General features: G+C 41.0%; 2 protein-coding genes across 2 annotated transcripts in view; both read left to right on the plus strand.

The window, feature by feature from the left end:
* The first annotated feature begins 2,038 nt into the window (after positions 1–2,038).
* On the plus strand, positions 2,039–20,447 carry ube4b (ubiquitination factor E4B, UFD2 homolog (S. cerevisiae)). Its single transcript, XM_061074304.1, has 27 exons — positions 2,039–2,343; positions 3,458–3,677; positions 5,901–6,036; positions 6,416–6,503; positions 6,778–6,922; positions 7,038–7,263; positions 10,083–10,224; positions 10,614–10,714; positions 10,899–11,013; positions 11,374–11,457; positions 12,083–12,139; positions 12,523–12,639; positions 13,403–13,501; positions 13,587–13,700; positions 14,109–14,307; positions 14,854–14,992; positions 15,082–15,181; positions 15,386–15,513; positions 15,692–15,790; positions 15,923–16,158; positions 16,273–16,399; positions 16,510–16,654; positions 16,961–17,095; positions 17,275–17,466; positions 17,675–17,849; positions 19,026–19,172; positions 19,293–20,447. The coding sequence occupies exons 1-27, from the start codon at positions 2,320–2,322 to the stop codon at positions 19,355–19,357; spliced, it is 3,555 nt and encodes a 1,184-aa protein (XP_060930287.1). The 5' UTR covers positions 2,039–2,319; the 3' UTR covers positions 19,358–20,447.
* Positions 20,448–21,435: 988 nt separating this feature from the next.
* Positions 21,436–23,199, plus strand: part of kif1b (kinesin family member 1B) — a 31,954-nt gene continuing 30,190 nt past the window's right edge. The window contains exons 1-2 of the mRNA XM_061075583.1: positions 21,436–21,674; positions 22,799–22,952. Coding sequence (XP_060931566.1) covers positions 22,847–22,952 — 106 coding nt within the window. The 5' untranslated portion in view covers positions 21,436–21,674; positions 22,799–22,846. The remainder of the gene's footprint in view (positions 21,675–22,798; positions 22,953–23,199) is intronic.

The raw sequence follows: 23,199 nt of genomic DNA on the forward strand, positions 1-23,199 counted from the left end.
TACACCAGTAGATGGCATCCATGCATTACTTTAGTCAGACTACATAGGTCTGCAGCTTTCTGGTGCTGGCCTCAGGTAATAAATATAAAGAATGAAGAGCATCAAGCATGTTTATTGTGCCTTTCAGCTGGCTGAAAAAGAAGCCTTTATAACCAGCCTCTGAAACTTATTGTTTATCAGAAATCTCGTTTGTACAAAGTATAATAGATACATTCTCTTTGCAGTGGCTTTTTGCTCTTATTCTGGCATTAGGTTGAGCTATATTTAAACAAAAAATACCAGGTTCATGTGAATACTCAATGTACAGCTTTTGTTTTGGAATTCTGTGAAATAAAAATGTTTTTTGCAAATAATCTTAAATGTTCTAATGAGAGTTTATTAGGGCCCGAGCACTGAGAGGCAATGACAGACAGTGAGGCCCTATTGAAATTATAAAGATTATTATTATTATTCAGGCTAATGAATTGGCTTTTTGAGGGCTTTAACATGCTGAAATTCTTACCAAAATTTGCAGAAAGTTAGAAATTGGTTAAAATGTACGTATTCTGGAGGAATTTTCAATGGGCGTTTCAAAATGGCTCAACGGTGCCCCCCGAGACCCCCGGAATTTGTTTACATTGACCGATCTTCACAAAAATTGATACACAGGTGTATTTTAATTTAATTTTAGTTTTGTATGTACACATCGTGTTTTATTGGCGTATAATCAACTTTGATGCCACGCCACGGTCACAGCGTCTGACGAAAATCAATTTTTGTATCTCCATCTTGTTGTGATGACACTCATCTCAATTTTAAGTTTATCTGATGTAAGCCCTGGTACAAGAACATCAAAGTAAAAATGTGGAATATGGCCAAAATGGCCACTAGATAAAAATAGCAGGCTTCCTGTTACGTTTTTCAAATTGCACCTATAGACTTTTTGTTTGTCTGGTCATGATACATATGTGTATGGATTTTTGTGAAGATCTGTAAGAATAATTTATAATATATAATAATAATAATAATAATCCTTACAATTTCAATTGCAGTGCTGGGGCCCAAAAAAATTAAATGAAATTTAATTTCATTAAATTAAATTGAATTGCGCAGAAGCAAACTGTGCAGGATTCATTTAATTTTATTTAATTATTTACTTTTTATTTTTATTTTTATTTTATTTTTTTAAATTTTTAATTCGGTTTAGCCTTTTTGCAATCTTTTCTAGTTTCCTGTATTTTGCACGTTTGTTTCGTTTTGTAGGAACCTTAGCCTTAATATAAGGACTCTTTTGTTTTGCTACTGAACTTTGTTTTGCCTCTGTAACTTGTATTATCAATTGAATAACATATACATTTACAAAATAAAGTTGTGGTGATGTTTTGTGCTCAGGTCCTGTTACTTTGAAGCTTTATATGATCTTAAATTTATTTGGTTAGGTGTTGACCTGATAGCTGAATGGTTAGGGTGCACATACTACGGTCATATATGAGCTGTGGTTTCTATTATTGTTATGTTGTTTGTTTTTTAACATGATCCAGAACCATCCACCACATCAGCTTGATTAAAATATCATTATAATTATTAGTATTAGATGGTTGTTTTTACATGGCCCTGAATCATCCACATTTGCCAAACATTGATTTTACTCCCAGAAAATCCAACCAATTTAAATTAAGTGTATCTGGTTAATTAGAAATCACTGAAAAGCTTTTATACACAATCCCAACCCTGACATTGTATAACAATTAGGACATTTTACAGTCCACTTTTCTATTCATAATGAAGAAATATCATTTTTTTTTAATTTTCTTATCTCATTACTATTATTTATTATCATTGATCCCAGACAGGAAGTGAGTGGTCTCCCATTGAGTCCAATAAAACCAATTGATGGATCATTCACACTATTACTTTAATGAATAACAACAGGATGTGTTGTTGCCTTCTTCGAAAAACATGTTTATATATAACACCAAGTGTATCTGTGCCACACAATGAATCCTCACACACCTCCCCCTGTGTCCTCTTAAGTCACGTGACGCACTGTAGAACCAAAATGGCTGCTGTTGTATTTTGACGTATAATAGACAGCTACTTTTCTTTTTGTTACACTCTGCCTAGAAAACCAGCAAACGAGAGACTTCCTGGAGGAGCCGCGTCTCTCCGACCTCAGCCCACTTCAGTCCTCGTCTCTATCTTGAAGACAATCGAGACTGACACGTATTCGTTGAACGACTTCGACTATGCATATTTAGTCCCAACACAGGCTAGCTAGCTGGCTCTGGCTGGCACACAGTGAGGCAGTTGAAAGTGAAATAGCTAGCTAACTTAGCTGCGATGGAGGAACTGAGCGCAGATGAGGTAAGGTGACAATGATACAAAAAGGGTCAACAGTTCAGAGCGCATGCCTCGTTCACAGCCATAATAATTTACACTAAGATTTACAAAGTCCTTTCTTCTGACGTCCAGGCGAATTGTGCTGCTACCAGCCGATATGCTACTAAGAGCTAGCTCAGTCTAAATTGGAAAAAATAAATAAAATCCGCGATAAATAAAATGCCACATTTATTTCAACAGCAGCTTTTATCGGCGTGTGTGCGATGACTTAATGACACCGTGTGTATTAACAAGACGCCGATCATTCTCGAGAGTGAACAGAATGGGACGTGAACGATTGTGTCACGGTTGCTAGTAGGCTAATTTGAATTTAGCCGGAGAAGCACAATGCTAACTAGCTAACGTGATACTAGGGGATTTTCAGAAGCCGACCCGTGAATAACACCGGCTTTATGTAGCTCAATTCACCTCTAACCAAACACGCATTCGATTGTTTAATCCACCGGGTTTATTTTTCTTGTTGTATTTTAACAGGTTAGGTTATATTTCTCTTCGGCTGCTCGGTTGCTTTTGGTTGATCCTCTTGCGTTAAGCTAGCTGACAGCTGCTAACGTTGTTTTGCTAACAGTCAAAAATTAGCCTGTGAGACGACTCAGCATAAAAAACACACCGGGCCACCATTGTGCAATGAACTGGGGGCCGACTGCTTTGGTCCCCGAGCGGCTCATCGTGAACCACCGACGTTTCTGTAGAAACTCTTTTCTTTGAGAAACCGTTAAACCGTATTTAACGTCCTCAGCTGAGTTGTGACGAACACTCGTCCCATTTGACATTGTTCGTAATGTAGGTTATGTTGAATCTGTGTCATAGGTACTGTCTTTTGATTTTAATACTGTCTAACTCCGAAATGTGGTATTAAAACCGACCAGTTCTTTATGATGCGTTTTGTCTAGGGATAATAAGAATCAAATAAAATACAACAAACAAATACACTAAAATCACCCAATTCCTATTTTGCCACAGTTAACCGTGCCAATCATTTATCCATAAATAAATATGGACTAAAAATAGTATATTCTTTTTTTTTAATTTAAAACTTTGACTGAATATGGAATTTCCTTTGGTGTATTCGTTTCAGATTCGCAGAAGAAGGCTGGTGCGACTGGCAGGGGGACAGACTTCACTGCCCAGCACCCCTCTCAGCACACCCCTGACGTCCCCACAGAGAGAGACTCCACCGGGACCCCTCCATGGACCCTCAGGGGCCGCACCCCAGCCCCTGCCACCAGCTGCCTCCCAATCATTGGGGCTGAATGTCCACAGTGGTACCCCTGCCACATCCCCTATGGGCACCTCTGGTGAGAACTGAATGATATCTACATGTTTTTCGGGGATGCATTTGTCCTTAATTGCTGTTATCGCAGGCTTTACTTTAATTTCACAAATTTAGGTTTGATGTTGACATCAGATCAGGATTCAGGCATCTTAGCCTGGTGGTCACCACAGAGTTTTAAACGTTAGCTTCTTGTGTGATCTGTAGTCTTACCTTATCATCCTACACTAATTGTCTTGAAATACATTGTCTCTGAGGCTTTAAGGATAAACATCCCTGTTTGATTCAGACTGTACACAATACTGAAAAGGACCTCTATATTTATGACACTAATATTTTAACAGACAAAACAGCCACACATCTTGACTCTGATGAAAACCGAAGCAGGTTGTTGTGATCACAGTGTCCCTGTCTGGTACCAGGTGTAGGCCCTGCTGTACAGAGTGGGAATGGTTGCCTCTGCCTGTGGGATGCTCTAGAAAATGCACTTGCCATTATAGATGGAGTGCCAGTTTCATATCATTGTATTCATAGATAGGCTGGTGTTATACAAAAGTAAATTTTTAAGGCCACTGCTGCTTTTCAGAATTTATTAAAATTTGTGATCTCCTTCATTGCAGTTATTCGGGCTTTCGCCACATGTCAATGTGTTTGTTATGAATACTCTATTTGACACAACACAAGGGTACACAGTGTTTATCTGAGTTAACAGTTGGTAATGATATGATTGTCATGAATTCAGGAGAGTTGTTAATTCCAGGACTTCGTCTACAGTAAGATCCTGCGTGTTAATCAGCTTTCTCTCTAAGTGTTTACACTAATGAGGGCTTATAATGGTATGGCACACCACATTGATCTTAAAAACACCCATCTGAGCCAGTGGGACTAAATTAGTCTTCTTCCATAAAGGCCAACCGTGCATCAAATATAAACTGTTGCTTCATCCGGTCCGAGGTTTATATAGTGTTATAGTAAATGGTCTTTTTTTTTTTAATAACAAACAATTACAGTTAAGATTTATAAAAAACACACAGTACAAAAACGAATTAAAAGTCATCTTTGAAGGATGAATATATTAAGACAATGGAGTAAAACCCAATGCAACATGAGGAAAAAAACAATATGTGTAATATTTTTAAGGGGAGTCCTATAGTAAGATACTATCTTCATGAACCGTTTTTTCTCTTTTTGAAATAACAGAAAAGCAAACAAACCACACATTTTAAACCAGGCACTCAATATAACTCAATAAGAAACCAGGTTCCAATCCAATACCAATTCTAAATGAAAATTCCTCCAGAATACGTACATTTTCACCACTTTCTAACTTTCTGCAAATTTTGGTAAGAATTTGAGCATGTTAAAGCCCTCAAAAAGCCAATTCATTTGCCTGAATAATAATAATAATCCTTACAATTTCAATAGGGCCTCACCATACTGACTTTGATGTCAGTGCTCGGGCCCTAATAATGAGAGGGAGAGAGACGTTACCTTTTGAAGACATAAAGATTCTTTGATCTTTGACCACTGTCACTGCAGGAGTGGTGTTTGCTTGTTTACGGCTCAGCATCAAAGGATTCATGGTCCATGTATGACCGCGTTACAGAACATTGTGTTTTATTGGCATGTAATCAAACTTTGACGTCACGCCACGGTCACACCGTGTGACGAAAAATCGATCTGTCAATAACTTTTAATCTCCGTCTTGTTGTGATGAGTCTCATCTCAATTTGAAGTTGATCCGATGAAAGCCCTGGTACAAGTACATCAAAGTAAAAATGAGGAATATGGCCAAAATGCCCACTAAATGCAAAATAGCAGGCTTCCTGTTGGGGTTTTCCAATTGCACCTAAATACTTTTTTGTTTGTCTGGTCATGATACAGCTGTATATTGATTTTTGTGAAGACTAGTCAATGTGAACACGTTCCAGGGGTCTCGGGGGGCACCGTTGAGCCATTTTGCAACGCCCATTGAAAATTCCTCCAGAATACGTAAATTTTCACCACTTTCTAACTTTCTGCAAATTTTGGTAAGAATTCGAGCATTGTAAAGCCCTCAAAAAGCCAATTCATTTGCCTGAATAATAATAATAATCCTTACAATTTCAATAGGGCCTCACCATACTGACTTTGATGTCATGGCCCTAAAAAACATATTTAATGAAGACTTATGTCAAAATATTATGATACAGTTTTATCATTGTATTGTGCTTCAGAGGTGCTCAGATGTGGTGTGTTGCTTTTTCAGGGGTGGTGTTTGGTAGTCAGAGCAGCGAGGGCGTCAGCTCCCTGTCCAGCTCCCCCTCGAACAGCCTTGAGACTCAGTCCCAGAGTTTGTCCCGATCGCAGAGCATGGACATCGACACTGCCTCCTGTGACAAGAGGTAATCTATGTGAACTGTAAAAAAAAGAATGAAGCTTGTTGTAAACAATGTCGCCTATATAATGTAGAACAGAGGTTTTGTTCAATAATAAATTATAATGAATATATTGTATGATTCTCAGGAGCTTGTTATGATATAAAATTGTCTTTCGCTTTTGAAGTTTCAGGTTCCTTATCCTTTTTTTTTAATATGAATTATTAATAGAAATTTTGATTTTCATATCAAGGCCACACGATTTGCAAGATCTGGTAATCAGATTTTTGTAAAGGAGATGATGTGACACGTCAAGTAGATCATTGAGGTTTGAGTGTTAGTCTGATGGTCTGATTAGGGTTGAAGAGACTTGATTAGCAATGCATCCCTTCTTTTTTTCTTTCAGCATGTCCCAGGTGGATGTGGACTCAGGGATAGAGAACATGGAGGTGGAGGACAGCGATCGCAGGGAGAAGAGGAACTTGACAGATAAGGTAAACAGCAGCGTACTCAAAGAAAAGTGTTTTATCTTTAATGAATTGGCTGACTTGACTTTGAACACACAGCAGTCTTTCAGTATAAACAGGAATATGATAGGGGACTTTCCACAGATGCTATTTATTTCCACTTCCTCTTGCATACCTGCGACTTGATAGACCAGGGAGTTAATGACTATTTTGACAATCAAAGTTATGCAAGTTCTCTTAATAACATTTATGCTGCAAATGGCTCTGGGGTGTGATCAAACCATTACTGTCATCTTGCCAGGAAACCTCTGCAAACTCTGATGTCTCCGAAGAACAGGCTCTGCAGCTCATTTGTAAGATCCTCCGCGTATCGTGGAAGGAACAGGATAGAGATGTCATCTTTCTCCCTTCACTGGCGACAGAGTTCCACCAGAACCCTAAAGATGGTATGTTACTGAGCACCATCTTGATCTCTTAAACCGTAACAAGCTGAAGGAAACATTTTATTTAACTGCATTTGGTAACTTGACTGTTTATGATTTTTTTTCTTTCTTTCTGTAGCATACTCTGACTTCAAAGACCTCATCGGCCAGATCCTGATGGAAGTCTTAATGATGTCCACCCAGTCACGTGTCCACAACCCCTTTGCGAGCTTGACCGCCACCTCTCAGCCAATTGCAGCAGCCAAATCTCCTGACCACCGACTGACGCTGGTGCAGCCCTCCAGCCTCGGTGGCAGTCCCATGGGCCCCAGTGCGGGATCCTTTGGTGCCAGCTCTCTGTCCAGGCAAGTACCTTGACTCAGTGCTATTAGCCGTGAAGACTCCCAGAGACAAATCAAGACTGTGGATTGGTTGTCATCTGCACTCGTTGGTTTACAGTTTGATTCCGCCATATGTGTGCTTTCCTGATTTTGCCTGGGTCATGTTTTTCCAAGACATTGGTGTCTGATTATTTTTTGTCAATGATCATCTTATCAATGTTGTCCACAGTCTGTATGGGTGTGGTAGTCCTCACCCAATGGCTTTGGATGCAGCCAAGAGGACTTCTCCGTCCCTTCCCATCCCTACTACACCATCTACACCTTCTACCCCTTCTACCCCCTCTACCCCACAATTCATTGTTCCCCACATTCCACCTGTTACTGCTACTCCGAGACACTCCCTCAACCCTCCATCTGCCCCCCTGCCTATCTCCCAACGCTATCGGCCCTACTCTGTCACCTCTTCCGGGGGGGCTCCTTCCCCATCCAGCTGGGGACACAGAGGAGTTGGTTTCTTTGAACCCTCTCCGAGCCCCGCGGGACCCTCTGTTCCTCCCAACACCCCAGTTCCTGTGCCACCACTCAGCCCCCAGTCCCTCTCCATGAGCTCCCCTGGGGCTCACAACCTACCCTCTTCCACACCCCCTACCACGGTGCCCCCTTCTCCCAGATCGAACGCTCGCCAAACTGCCTTTGGTTCCAGGATCCCACCATCTAGGTATCTCATCTGCCATCTGTGTGTGAGTTTGTGGTGCACAAGCAAGCAAACTAAAACCTTAACTTCTTGTGAAACGCTATGAGGCTTTCAACTAAATATTTTTTGTTGCATATAATGCTGCTTATAATAAGTTTCATGTAGGCGGTTCTCATCAACTCAAGCTAACATTTATCTTTTCGCAGAAACATTTAAATAAAGCCAAAGAACAACTTGATATTTTAGCATTGTTGTTTGTAATCACAAGTAATAATACAAAAAACTAATCAACAGTATTTTTTGTTTATTACAAATACCCAAATTTTGATTAATGTCTGGGTAATTCAAAATACACACACAATCAATTACATTAGCTGATTAAAAAATGCTAATATATTGTGTGTTCAGGCAATTATCAGGCATTCCAGTAATTTTTTAAGATACTATGGAGTCCAGAAGACTGACCACTTTACCTTTCAGGTGAATGGGAAAGTGGTCTCAATGATATAATTTTAAAAGTGATAACCCTAATATTAGAGATAATTAAACATTCTGCTTTACGCTTCTTGGCATTGGCTTACTCAAGGGAAGATGAATGAGAGGTAGTGACACTCAGTTCAGTTATTAGTCGAAAGAATGGTCTGACGGTACATAAAAGCTGCAAGGAAAATGGCATTAATGAACATTTAAAAAGAAACCTCACAAGTAATGTTTTTTAAGCAAGCATGCAGCCTTCCAGCGTCCCTTTTGTAGTGATCCCTTCTTCCCTGTCCTCTCTTTCTAGCCATGTGTTACCATAACACATTTCTTCATGTTTTTTTACGTCACTTCTGTCTCCTCATACTTGCACAACAATCCTCTTCTCTTCCATTCTTTCCCCTCACTCCTCCTGTCCTCGTCACATCAGCCCCTTGTCGTTCCTGTTCTTTGCCCTGTCCGACATGTCTCAGGACAGCAGTGATGAAGAGTCTGAGGAGGAGGAGGATTTTGCGCGGGTTCAGTTTGGGTCCAGGTACACCGCTGCACGGTGTGTTCATGTGTGAATGCTTGCTCAGTGGTGGGCCCCCGGAGGCTTTACGACTAACGGTGCACAAACAAACGAGTGAAGAGTGGTGAGCCTTAAACTGATGGAGGCCTAGCTATCTTTGAGATTGCTTCACTTGTTTTGTCTTCAGAGGTTTAGTCATAAGTTAGTCAGTATATAACTTTTGATGTATGATATGATCAAGTAATACATTTTGTCTCAGCCGAAATTAGATCCAAGTTGTAAATATGCTGCTACGGAATCGAGAACATGTTAGAGATATTATCCTATATTTAATTATAGCATTCTTGGCCTATTTATTTTATATTTATACGGTATTGTCCGCTGAAATACATTTTTATCTGCATGAATATATTCAGTGCACTTCCATGTACAACACAAGATAAATGACACTTAACCCTGAGAACATTTAGGGGAACATTTCAATATCATTTAACCTATACACAGTGTGACTTGTATGTGACAAGGAGACTTGTGTGTATATGAGTTTTATGAACGATTTAATTAGAAATAGTACTTATTTTCTGTGCCATGGCATTTCTACTTCCACTTAGTCAAATTGTCGATCAAACTCCAGGCTTTAGTTAAACCTGCATCTCATCTTTCTTCAGGAAAAAAGGACACGAAAAAAAAAGCATTGCTATTTAAGGTTTTTAACAATAATCTGTTGTGCCTATTTTATATTTGAGGATCAGGAACTGTTGTAACCCAGAGAGAAATGTATTGCTGCCCTAAAGTCAGTGCTTTGAAGTAGCTCACATGCAGGTTTTGCAGTTACAGCTGACCACTAACAGCAGTTTAAACTCACATCACCACTATTGTTAAATGTGCTGAATCATAATAATGGCATCAAAGACTTGAATATTAATGTTATTTTATTTTAATTCTTTTCCCAAGTTCCCAGTACTGAGATTGTGAAATGCAGTCACTAATGCCTTCATAGTTTTTTTCTTTCAGGAGCCTTGAGAATGGGTTTGTGCTTGTTAACCATACAGCCATGATAATGTTTGATGCTAACAGTACATCTCTCTCTGCTGTGCTGTTTCCTTGTACTGAAAGAGCCCCTCTCTGTCCTTGTTTCTGTGTTTGCCGTCCTGTTTATAGTCTTGGTGCATGTGGAGGGGGGATGTCCTGCGAATCGGCCACCGACCGCTTCACCATTGAAGCATGCAAAGAGACGGAGATGCTGAACTACCTCATTGAGCGTTTTGACAGTGTTGGCATGGAGGAAAGGAAAGCTCCCAAGGTAGCCCACTGTCTGCTAGACGAATGAATGTCTCAACCAAGTTGTGTTTAGAAAATTGATGCCACAAAAAGATAAAGAAGGAAAAGTTTTGTAGATATTCTATTGAAAAATTAAGATGTGTATTCATTTTTAGCACAATAACCCTTGTGATAATAAAAACTGATATTTTAGGTTCTTTTACGTTTATTCTCTGTGTCTGGGAACAGGGGAACATTTTGTACTTCGCAGACTAGCTGCCGGCCAGTTGGTCTGGAAACGAGCGGAGGTTTTGCTCATCAAAGAATGCTGTGATTCAACAGAGTCTGCAAGAGTTTCTTTGACATTGTCAGCATACATTTATATCACACCTCTAATTGTTTCACTCCTCTCTTCCCCCGTTTTTCCCTCAGATTTGCAGCCAACCAAATGTCAGCCAGCTTCTCAGTAACATTCGCTCTCAGTGTATTTCTCACGTTGCCCTGGTCCTGCAAGGCACCTTGACCCAGCCTCGGTGAGCAAAGCCGGAAGCAAAGTGTTAATGTGTTGGCTGTTCTTATCCGTCTTTATATTTTTGTGCATTATGTCCCTTTTTCTTTTCTGAGTCTCCATAGCAACTACTCTTTCACCTTCCCTCCAGACAGATTATTTATTTATTTATTGTCACCACTCTCCTTCTGTGTGTTTTCTGCATGCAGAAGCCCTCTCCAGCCGTCTCTGCTGGTACCTTATATGCTGTGTCGGAACCTTCCTTACGGTTTTATTCAGGAGCTGGCACGCATTACCCACCCCGAGGAAGGAGTGTTCAGACAGGTGGGGAGCAAGTCAATCCATTTTTTTGTACATGTGTTAATACTAATTTGCCACCAGCAGTGTATAATGTGCTGCACATATAAGCACTGTATGAATGTGTGTGGATGGCAAAACTGTACTGTAAAGCGCTTTGAGTGGTCTTCAAGACTAAAAAATGTCTGATAAATACAGACATTTACCGTTTTCATTTTAGATCATTGACTCTAAAACAGCTTCACGGTAATGAAGAAATTACTATAGTTCAGGCAAATGTGCAGTCATCCTCAAGCTGATAGTTTGCTGGAAATGCCGTTTCCAAAGTTGACACGGCACTAATGAAAAATGACATGTTTACTATCGTTCTGTATCTTTATTTTTCAGATCTTCATTCCTATCCTCCAGGGGCTGGCTCTAGCAGTCAAAGAATGTTCTTTTGACAGTGACAACTTTAAATTCCCGCTCATGGTAAGGAGATGTTTTTTCCTCGTCTGATCTACACTGAATTACCAGACAGTCGATCAGAGTTAATGCAGAGATACAGGGGATGTACAGTACAGCTTGGTTTATTGAGACTCTGGCAGCCTGTCAAATGACCTCCCTACTCAGTAGATGGACAGCTCCAGATGTAGGGTACTTGCACATGTGTGCGCTCATCCTTAAATACACATTTAACTGTGTTCCAATTATGCTGCTTTTCCTCTTAGATGGGTTTTCCCAGGGTTTTCTTTACAATCTTATCTAGCTATTACGAGCAACGATGTAGTTTCTACTTACCATCTATGTAAGCATACCAAATAATTGGATACCAAAATCTCATTTGGGACATCTGTGATTTTGGTGAAATTAAGTTTATTAAATGATTGTAATTTGAGCATTGTATACTTTGTTTTGTTAGTCGGAGAAATGTCTTTATGACAAAATAAATGAAAATCATTAACTGATTCCAAACTTTCCGGTTTCAATGTGGTGAATTTTATCTTTTATCTTTATGGTCATAAAAATAAACCATGTTACTGGATTGATCTGTACACAAAACTTGACTATGAAGAAAATTGTGAATGTGGATTTGCATTGTGTTTTGTTTTTACAGGCATTAGCTGAACTTTGTGAAATTAAGTTTGGAAAGACTCACCCAGTGTGCAGTTTGGTAAGATACTCAAGTATTACTAAAGTTTTATTATGACGTATAAGGAAAGAAGTTCTTCCTGTGGATTATGACGCATCATGGTGTTTTAACTTCATTGTTGCGGAACAAAACAAAAGAAAAGCGATGCCCCACTTATCCGCGAATACATGCATATGAATTCAGCAGGTTATTATAAAGATCAGGTCTACGTGTGAGTTAGTGAGCACAAAGCTATAGATTGTTCAGTTCATTGTATTACATGGTTGTCAGCCTAAGCTTCTGGTGATGGGTTGTTACTCGCTCCACTAGTCAACTAAATGTGGTAAATGTTTATGACTCGACAACACTAAAAGACCTGAGGACCTATATGTAATATGTGTCTCTGTCCTGGCTCGTCTGTGCAGGTAACGTCGCTGCCTCTATGGTGTCCCAAACCTCTGAGCCCTGGTTCTGGCAGAGAGATCCAGAGACTGTCTTACCTGGGAGCCTCCTTCAGCCTCTCTGTGTTCGCTGAGGATAATGTGAGTTGCAAAATGAACAGTATACTCATTCCTTAAGTTCCTCCCGAAGGCTGTTTCTGAAAATGGACACTGGCGAGAAGTGTTGCCACAGTTACTTTGAAAAAGTAACTTAGTTACTTTACAGATTACTTGATTTAGGGGGGGGGGGGGGGGGGGGGCGCGCGAAGGGGGGGTTCCCCCAGCGGGCGACGTAGCTGAGGTGATCCGCGAGAAGGGCCCGAGCCGCCCGGCACGCGGCCAGTCGCCGCCGCCGACCACCGTACCCGGTCCCCTCCAACCGGCCCCCGCCTATCGCACCGGCGACGGACACAACCCCTCGGTCCAAGAGAAAGAAAGCCCCGTACCAGAGACGACGTGAGGCGCAGCGGACGAGGACCTCCTCCCCCAAAATACGTCGAGGCGGGCTGCACACCGAGCCCCCGGCTGCGTGGAGAGGAGAGCGCCGGGGCGACCGCTCCCCCAGCCGCGATAATAATTTCCCACGGCACACCTGACGATCTCTCAATCAAATATATATTTTACAATTAATGACAAAATAGTAATGCACAGTGACTTGGACAAGTAACTTTAATCTGATTACTGGTTTGGAAATAGTAACGCGTTAGATTACTCGTTACTGAAAAAAGTGGTCAGATTAGAGTAACGCGTTTAACGCGTTACTAAGTAACTAACCGGCATCACTGCTGGCGAGACATCAAAATTGGCACAAGGAAAGTTGAGTTTGGATGATTTGTAATGTCTTTATGTTCATGTTTTCCTTTAGACCAAAGTAGGAGACAAATATTTCTCTGGCCCAGCCATCACCATAGAGAACACACGAGTTGTCAGCCAGTCATTGCAGCACTACCTGGAGTCAGCAAGGGTGAGTCTCCACTTAAGTTTTTTAAATAAACATTGTACCGGTAAAGAATAATTTGTTAAAGTTGTGTGTTCTCGTTCTTTTTTAGGGTGACCTGTTCAAAGTTCTTCATAACATCCTACTAAATGGAGAGACGCGCGAGTTAGCTCTTAATTACATGGCAGCTTTAGTCAATTACAATGTGAAGAAAGCTCAGATGCAGGTTAGTAATCAATATACATTTTGTGTATCCTCATCACACTTAACACATTAAGAAATACAGTAGTATGAAAACAGATTCACTTTTATACCATGGCATATTTTTTTCACATAACTTGTTTAATTGTAAAAACACATAAAACTAGATGGTCAAAAATCAAATACAAGTTTTTAGAGAGTTTAAGTATTTAGCAAAAGATCTGGTATTGTTTTGGATAAATATCAGCCACCTGATTTTCCTAAAACTAGCAAAAGAGTCAAGATAGCAGACCAACTGTATTGTAAATGTTACATCTACAGAAGCTAATGGATCACTTTGTTGACAAAAAACATAAAACATTTTGTGGTAGTTACCGTCTTTCAATCAGGTTGTATCAACATCTTTTGAACATTACATTTTTTATTCTCTCAGACCGATGACAAGCTGGTGTCTACAGACGGCTTCATGCTGAACTTCTTATGGGTGCTGCAACAGCTGAGCATGAAGATCAAGCTGGAAACTGTGGACCCTTATTACATTTTCCACCCAAGCTGTCGCCTTGTTGTCAGCTCAGAGGAAACGCGTCTAAAGGCCACTATGGAGGAGCTGAAAAGCTGGCTGACTGACTTGTGTAAGCTGACATGAAAAAGCATGGATGTGTGTTTATGAAAAGTCTTGATAACATGTTTTTTGAAATGTTATTTTCTTGAAGTATGAAGCAAGTCAATAATTATTATGCGTCGCTGTTTCAGTAATACAAGTTGAATAAATGGTGCTTAACTACTGCCATTTTTCAAAATCTGTTAATTACACACATAGGAGCCATTTTGCATATTTATCAGTTCTCTGTGATTCATTCACATGCCAGATTGTTGACATGATTTTTTTTTCATAAGCAAGCCAAATAATCTCAGATGAATCATGCTTGTGTTAGTGTTGCTGCATTCCCTCATCTTCAAAATAACAGCAGCAACACATTCAGTAATGTAAGCAGTTCATCTGACACGCTACGACTGAAACAATTAAATAAAATCCTTGTAAACATCTAATGTGACATAGATTATACTCACTGTGTTTGTAGTGGTAGAGCAGCTGATGAAGATTTGGCAGGCTGCCTCTGACTGATGGTGTTATGTGCTTATTTATTGTAAATAATGAATAATATTTGTTCAAACAGACGACGACCCCAACAAGTTCTCAGAACCCAAGTTCCCCACAGAGTGTTTCTTCTTGACACTGCACGCCCACCATTTGTCTATCCTGCCTGGCTGCAGGCGCTACATCCGCAGGTTGCGAGCTATCCGTGAACTAAACAGGTACACACGCACATATAAACACACACACACACATATTCATATTTTAAGCATCCCTATCAGAGTTAATATTGCTGTCTTTACCCTTTTAGGACTGTAGAGGAGCTGAAGAGCAGTGAAAATGCTTGGAAAGATTCTCCCCTGGCCAGTCGACACAGAGAGATGCTCAAGCGCTGTAAAACCCAGCTCAAAGTAAGTTTCTCATTCTTGTGGATGCACCTATTTCCCTTCATGTATTGATCGGACCTTGAAGAGTGATTTAAAGGGAGAGACAAATTCTCATCTCTCAGTTCACTGTACCTAGCACTATCCCAAAATGCTGAAACTTGCAGGATTCTACAGCAGAGCATATTTACAGAGACTTGATCTTCATCGTGTGTGACTCTCTCCTGTCAGAAACTGGTGCGAGCCAAAGCTTGTGCTGATGTGGGCCTTCTGGATGAGAACCTGCTCCGCAGATGTCTGCAGTTCTACAGCACAGTTATTCAGCTAATTCTCCGCATGGTGGACCCTGCCTATCCCAAGTGAGCCTCCAGACCACTGACTATGTTTCTCATTGCTGTGATATAGATGTAAATATAACTGATGTGGCCCCATACAGAGGGATTTGTTATTCTACAGTCTTTGCTGTCTGTCATTCTGTCTTTCAGTTCACAGTCATTTTAAAATTGGTAATCATATTTATTTCTTCATCCCTTGCAGCATTAACCTGCCACTGAACCCTGAGATTCCCAAAAGCTTTGCTGCTCTCCCCGAGTTCTACATTGAAGATGTGGCTGAGTTTCTGCTTTTTGTTGTGCAGTAAGTTCTGATAGTCGCTCACAGTAATTGTCATCAGCATTGAACCGATACTAAGACAACCAGGATTGATTTGATAGACATTTTTGGCTTGTTTAATCCCATATTCCACTTTACCCTCCTCCTTTGTTCCAGGTATTCTCCCCAGGTTTTATATGAGCCATGTGTCCAGGACATTGTCACCTTCTTGGTGGTGTTCATCTGCAGTCAGAACTACATCAGGAACCCCTACCTTATCGCCAAGTTAGTGGAGGTGCTGTTCGTCACCAACCCTGCTGTACAGCCCCGTACTCAGCGGTTTTCTGAAATGATGGAGAACCACCCATTGTCCATCAAACAGCTGGTCCCTGCCCTCATGAAGTTCTACACAGGTGAGAACTACGTATACTGCAGTTTGTAAGAGTGATAACATTTTTAGTTGTTATGCAGCTGAGCCATACATATTTTTATGTCATTTTCACCACAACCCTGTCTCCTCTGTTCAGATGTTGAGCATACCGGCGCCACCAGCGAGTTCTATGATAAGTTCACTATACGGTACCATATCAGCACGATCTTCAAGAGTCTGTGGCAGAACATTGCCCACCATGGCACTTTCATGGAAGAATTCAAGTGAGTGTTTTCTTTTTATTAAATGTTCTGGTCAAGGAAAAAATATTTATTTCAGGTCAAATAGTTTTCTCATTTGAATTTCATCTTCTTTTGTTCCTACTCCCCTCTAGCTCTGGAAAGCAGTTTGTGCGCTACATCAACATGCTGATAAACGACACCACCTTCTTGTTAGACGAGAGCCTTGAGTCCCTGAAGCGTATCCACGAAGTTCAAGAAGAGATGAAAAATAAGGAGCAGTGGGATCAGCTACCGAGGGTCAGTTCTGAAGTTGTTATGACCTGAATATTAACATGGTCACTATTTATAAGTTTGTATATGAGATTATATTACTTGATCATAATAATTACCCTTGATGTGACCTAAATGCTGCATTCAACTGTAATAGAAGGTGACAAAAACTAAACCAGCTAAGAAAAATATTTTACAAAGGTTACTTTGGATATTTTGAGCTGGAACATATTTTCATCTTAACTCGCCACATTTATATCTGTGCTGGGATGTGAATCAAGAGGACAGCCATGGATGCAATAGTTTTCAAAGTGTTTTCCTGCCAACTTTCAGGAGCAGCAGCAGAGCCGCCAGTCCCAGCTGACTCAGGATGAGCGGGTGTCTCGCTCCTATCTGGCCTTGGCCACAGAGACCGTTGAAATGTTCCACATCCTCACCAAGCAGGTCCAGAAGCCTTTCCTCAGGCCTGTGAGTGTCGCTGCCCCCACTGGACATTTTGTAAAATTGGTCACAATTGCAATTAATGTAATCTAGGCTATAAGATGAGAAATGCATCATCAACGATATAGTAATGGTAAATGCTACATTATCTGCCAGGATCCTGACACAGATGAACTATTCTAAACAGTGGCTTCTTATTCATATAGGAGCTGGGGCCTCGTTTAGCTGCCATGCTGAACTTTAACCTCCAGCAACTCTGTGGGCCAAAGTGTCGGGACCTGAAGGTGGAGAACCCTGAGAAATACGGCTTTGAGCCCAAGAAGCTCTTAGACCAGCTGACCGATATCTACCTGCAGCTGGACTGTGCCCGTTTTGCTAAAGCAATTGCAGACGACCAGGTTGGTAATGATGAAGTTTATGTATACAGTTTATCACATAAATACAGTGTTTCAATGAGAGTGAAAAAGAATGTGAATGCCATGTAAATTTGCAAGATTGGCACTTTAATGTGTTATGTAAGAAGTTCAAAGTATTCACTGTAACTTACTAAGTGGTACTTTGTCAATTTGATAGAAGCAAGCTCATTTGTTGTTTGTTTCTGTGCAGCGGTCGTACAGCCGTGAGCTCTTTGAAGAGGTGATCTCAAAGATGAGGAAGGCTGGAATCAAGTCATCCATCGCCATTGAAAAATTCAAGCTGCTGTCTGATAAGGTAGAGGAAATAGTCGCCAGGAACTCCCAGTCTGAGATGGACTACAGCGATGCACCTGACGAGTTCAAAGGTGTGTATATATGTGTGTGTGTTTGTCTAAAGATTTCAAAAAGCATTATACTGTACCTTCAACACTCAAATCCATTTATCCAGAAAAGGTAAATTGGTTGAGGAAATGCTCTTCTTTGCTCATTTCCGCCTTTTTTTATATACTTTACTGTCCCTATGTAATTAGGAAGTCCATAGGCCTGCTTTATTTATTGATATATATATCTATCTCAAATGTTTCTGTACAGTCTGAATTTGACAAATTCAGTAATAAATACAGAAGGAATGGCTATAATACACCACAGGAACCATCACATAAGATTTTTAGCACAGCATCATCTTTAAAATGAAATGCGTAATGTTTAAATTAAATAATAAAGGTTTTGTGGTAACTATAGCCTCATATAGCAAGGGACTTACTGTTTGACCCTGAGCAGATAGTCACTTGCTGAGAAATCCTGTGACCTCAAGTCAGTCGGTGCAGACGGACATTGAAATGTGTGAAAATGCCAGACATTTGCGGGGGATTTTATAGCTCATAGAGGTCATATAGACAGCTTAGAGCGGGGGCTATCGTATAACCGCAGACTTAATATAATCTAGTCCGAGAACGTGGCCCACATACCTCCTTTGATTCCTAGATACGCCATCCAACCCACCACAGTTGATGGGAGTGTGCCATACAGGAGGCTTGTGTATCGCCTTTCTATGTGGTTAAAATCTCCCACGGCAGGTTTTATTTTTGTCACGCACAAGTCCTACTGTAACAACCCTGTGACATTTCAATAAAGGGCACATTTTATTGAATACTCTCAAAGGATATTTATTGGATGTTTTGATAACTGGTGTTTTGTTAGGTCCACTAATGTTGCTGTCATATAAAACTGAATTTTTGTGGTTGTGCATGTCACTGGCTCACATTCATTCATGTGTTTGATGATGACTACAACCCCTCTATTTAGATTAATGCACATCATTTGAATACTAAGCTCCTGAAACCAGGTGCAATCTGTCAATTAGGTTCTCAACTTTAGAATGCCTTTTTAACAAGAAAAAACAAAATGAGATATAAATCACTCTGATAGATGCCACTTTTGTTGCAAAAAAAATATTTCTGTGCACAGATTGATTAAACCAGGACAGTTTATTGTTTTTATTTTATTCTCTGTAACATGATCATGCGACTGTGTATTAACAGACCCACTGATGGACACACTGATGACTGACCCTGTGATTCTACCTTCGGGGAACATCACGGACCGATCCATCATCCTACGCCACCTGCTCAACTCCCCAACCGATCCCTTCAACAGGCAGCCGCTCACAGAGAGCATGTTGGAGTCAGGTAAACCTACAATCCACAATGCCTTTTCGTCCCACTAATTACATATAAAAATGTTCTATTCTGTTGATTGTGAACGTTAGTTTGTTAGCTGCTCCTCACAGTCTGTTGTTAACTCCACAGTCCCAGAGCTGAAGGAGAGGATCCACACCTGGATGAGAGAGAAACAAGGCGGACGGCCCTTTTGAGGACCGCACGCCACCAACGGCTGAAACGTTCTAACCATCATCAAGGGATCGTCCAAAACGCCTGAATTTAGTCTCACTACTACCAATGACAACTAAAAAACAATATGAATGGGGGAAAAAAGGAGACCTGATTTAAGTTTTTTTATTTGCATTTACCCTTTTTGTCTCAAAACCATTATATGGTTCTAAAAATAAAACATAATAAAGTTAAGACTTTTATGCTTTTTTTTTCATGAGTTTGTGTATATATATATCAAAATATATACATATATTTAACAAGAGTTAGTTGACGCATTTTAATGCTGCGAGAATAAGTTTCCACCAACAGGTTTACTAGGGAGGTGCATACATCCACTTCACTGATCATTTTCCTTTAATGTTCTCATTTTGTTTTGTAATACTGTGTACATCGGCTTCATTAAAGACTTAGAATTATTTGGGGTGGGTGGGCGATACATTTGGGAGAGTGAGGGTGGGTTCTGATGAAATTGCTGGCTCCCTTTTGAGTTTTATCTATGAAGACTGTGACAATTTAATGAATTTGAGTCCACAAAATGTATGTTGGTGTCCCAGAGCTAACACACGCACAGTTTGTGCTTTTAGATGAAGTTCAGAACTGGGATATCCATTGAGGATGTAGCTAAACATAAACTAATCCTAAATGTTAGCTTCCTTTTGAGTATAGTAAGAAGATGAGCAGTGGTTTACCAAGATACAGTATGTTCAGTTGTTCCTTTTAGTCATAATTCCTCCCTGCGGACTTTAATTGAGTGAATTTACTTTGTGTGTGTGCATGGCCTCACGTCCAGATCCTCAGAAGCGCCTCGTGGACAAATGACCCTCTCTTAAGTGAAGTGAATGGATCATGAGAGAATGTAGCATGAACACCACAACCACCATCGTAGGAGCACACCATCAAACGTCTGGTCTGCAGAGCCACTGACATCTCACCTCAACATGGTCTCTTCAAAATGGCACTGTACCTAACTTGACCTTGTTGACCTTAACTGTACAGGAAATGATTTCCTTTAAACACGAACCTGTTTTGGAAGCTAGGATTTTGAACTGAAATAAATGATGATGCACATTATGTCCCAACTCGTCACTGTTTCTTCTCTCCTCAGAATGAACTGTTGAACTGTTACAGTTCTGTTACATATCAATAAGTTGACTGAATAAAGAGTTGTTAATCTCTACTCTCAGCCTCCCTCCAGAAACCGGTCTAATTTATAAGTAAAACACAGTTACACTGTTTTACAAGTTGCAAGAATTAAAAGGGAAACATTTAAAAGCAATTGGAAGATCACACAGCATTAGAGCACAACCCACAAATAAACTAATGTATCAGATAAGAAAAGAGTAAAATGAGGGTTAAATACAACATTACAATATGATCAAAATAGTAAGATCTGATCAAGGAGAAAACACACAAAAACTTCTTTAGGAGAGATTTAAAAGAGGCTAAGTAGTTTGCCAGACGGATCTCCTAGGTCACCTCTGGTCCTCTGCCGGAACATAATCACACATATGACATTATTTAACATTAACATTCACTAAGAAAGTGAAATACATAAAAACAATTACAAAAAAAAAGTGTTTCAAAATAAATCATCTTGTACATCTGCAGGTCAAACAGGCCTTATAGCACTTCACATCAATGTAGAAAAGGAATGTAGACATTGTGAAGGTAAAGAAAAACGCAGACCGGTATCAGCAGCTATTTATTTATTTGATTTATTTATTTTGCTGCGGGGAGACATGGTCGCTAGGCGGCGCTCTTCGCGGTGACCCTGCGTGTTGCGGTGACAGCCGTGCTGGGTGGGTAGAAATCCTGCAGTGTGACGTCACGTTCGTAAAAAAAAAAGAAGACAAGAAGAGGCCCCGCCCTCCCACTGCTCCCTGCCCCGTCCTAGGAGTACTATTGGCTCTACACCGCGTTGGTCACCGACGTCTCTCCGCTCATTGGCTCGCCGGCCTGTCGCTCAGAGGCTGGCGAGAGCAAGTTGACGTAATCTCTTTAAATCAAGTCGATCTATCAGCTCTCTTCTTCTTCTCCTGTGCAGAGAGACGCCCGCCGGGTTTTTTATTTATACACATCATCTACACGGGGACAGAAACTCGTCGAGGTCGTGATCTCAGCTCCATCCGGCGGAAGACACCGCTAGAATGGGTGTTTTTCATCCAAGTGGACTTTCTATCAGTTTTGGCCGATTTTGATATAAAGAACCCTCGCACTCTCCCATCACCGACGCCCCGCTAGCCCCCGTTACTTCTCCCTGCCGAGCCGCTGCTGGTGTCGAGGAGATCCACCTCAGACGTGAGTAAAGTTCTGTTCTTGAATCTGTGGTGCTAGTTGTTGTGGACCAGCTCGTCTCTGCAGATGAATCCCAGGCGTTTGTTATTAGCAGGTGAGGCGGGGTGGGTTAGCTACTGGTCACTGGGACGTGCCTTTGGACCGCTGCACACTCCCAGTATGCGCACAGTTAGATGTTCCTATGTAATTGACAAAATTTGAAATGCTAGTTGTTGACAGTATTTTGTGAATGGTTGGGGCAGCGACAACACGCCAGAGAAACACAGGGAGCTTCCGTCTCGTAACGTTAGATCGAAACTGAAGCCATCAGTTCAACATGGCTAAACGCTAGCTTACAGTCACAAACACTAGAGTAGCTAATGTATGACGTACTGCATCCATTAGGATTCAAAGCAAACTATTGAACCCTCTCACGTACTGGGAACGATGGGTCGAAGTGTGTGCTGCTCAAACAACCGTGCAACTCCTCTCTGCACGGTTCCACAACATCATCATCAAGCAGCGGCGGAGGATTAGCCTACTCCCCCCCCCCCCCAGAACATGGGCGAATGTAATGTTTTCTTTAAAGATGAAGGTTTAAAGCTCTTTGTGTGCGCAGGATGGATGAACCTCGCTGGAGGCAGAAGCACAGGCCCAGCTCACCAACCCGCTGTAGCCCACACCGAACAGGGGGAGATAGAATTTCATGGGCGTGTGCTTCGGCCAGTATGGCTGACTGCAAGGACGTGGAAACCAGCAGATATTTGCCCTGTGTATTCGCGGGGCGCGGGTGGCATCGACTTACATGGACCGTCGACACATTGCCAACTTATTTCAATAGAAAATATGAATTATGCTCCCTCTGCATGCAAATCGATTAATGCTGTATTCACATTTTAATTGGCAGTTAAATACATCAGACGTGGCCTTTAGGTAACTGTTGCATGTTTGATCAGCTGCTGTTTACAAAATATGAAAGCTCTTCCCTGGCTTTGATCGGCCATATTTGTTGAGGACTGTTACTGGGAATCAAGAGGGGGTGGACTCTGATGGTGTTTGATTTACATTCTGAGTGCCATTCATTTTTAGTTTTTAAGTATTTTCTTTAAAAATCGATGCAAACATCTCTCTTTCTGTGTTTCCTCTAGGAGGGATATATAAGGATTCTTATCGGGAGCCGGTCCTGAGCTGCAATCATGTCTGGGGCGTCTGTCAAAGTCGCCGTTCGAGTTCGGCCCTTCAACTCCAGGGAGACGGGCAAGGATTCAAAATGTATAATTCAGATGCAAGGCAACACCACAAGTAAGTAGTCCACTTGTAGCACACAATGATACTGTTTCTTACATTTAAATTTATGGGGGGGCCTCTCTGCAAAGGGAGGCTTGGTATACTGCACATGCGTGCACGTGGTCTTCCTTCGGGGGTCTTAGCAGTGAACAGTAGAATGAGCAAACTGAATAGTGGACGGTTGGGGACAAGCAGCTTGAAAGAGAAGAAAAGGCTTACAGGGTGGAATTCCTCCTCCTTTGAATGGGCCTGCATACCCTAG

This window comes from Limanda limanda, chromosome 7 (genome assembly GCF_963576545.1).
Source record: "Limanda limanda chromosome 7, fLimLim1.1, whole genome shotgun sequence".
NCBI lineage: Eukaryota > Metazoa > Chordata > Actinopteri > Pleuronectiformes > Pleuronectidae > Limanda > Limanda limanda.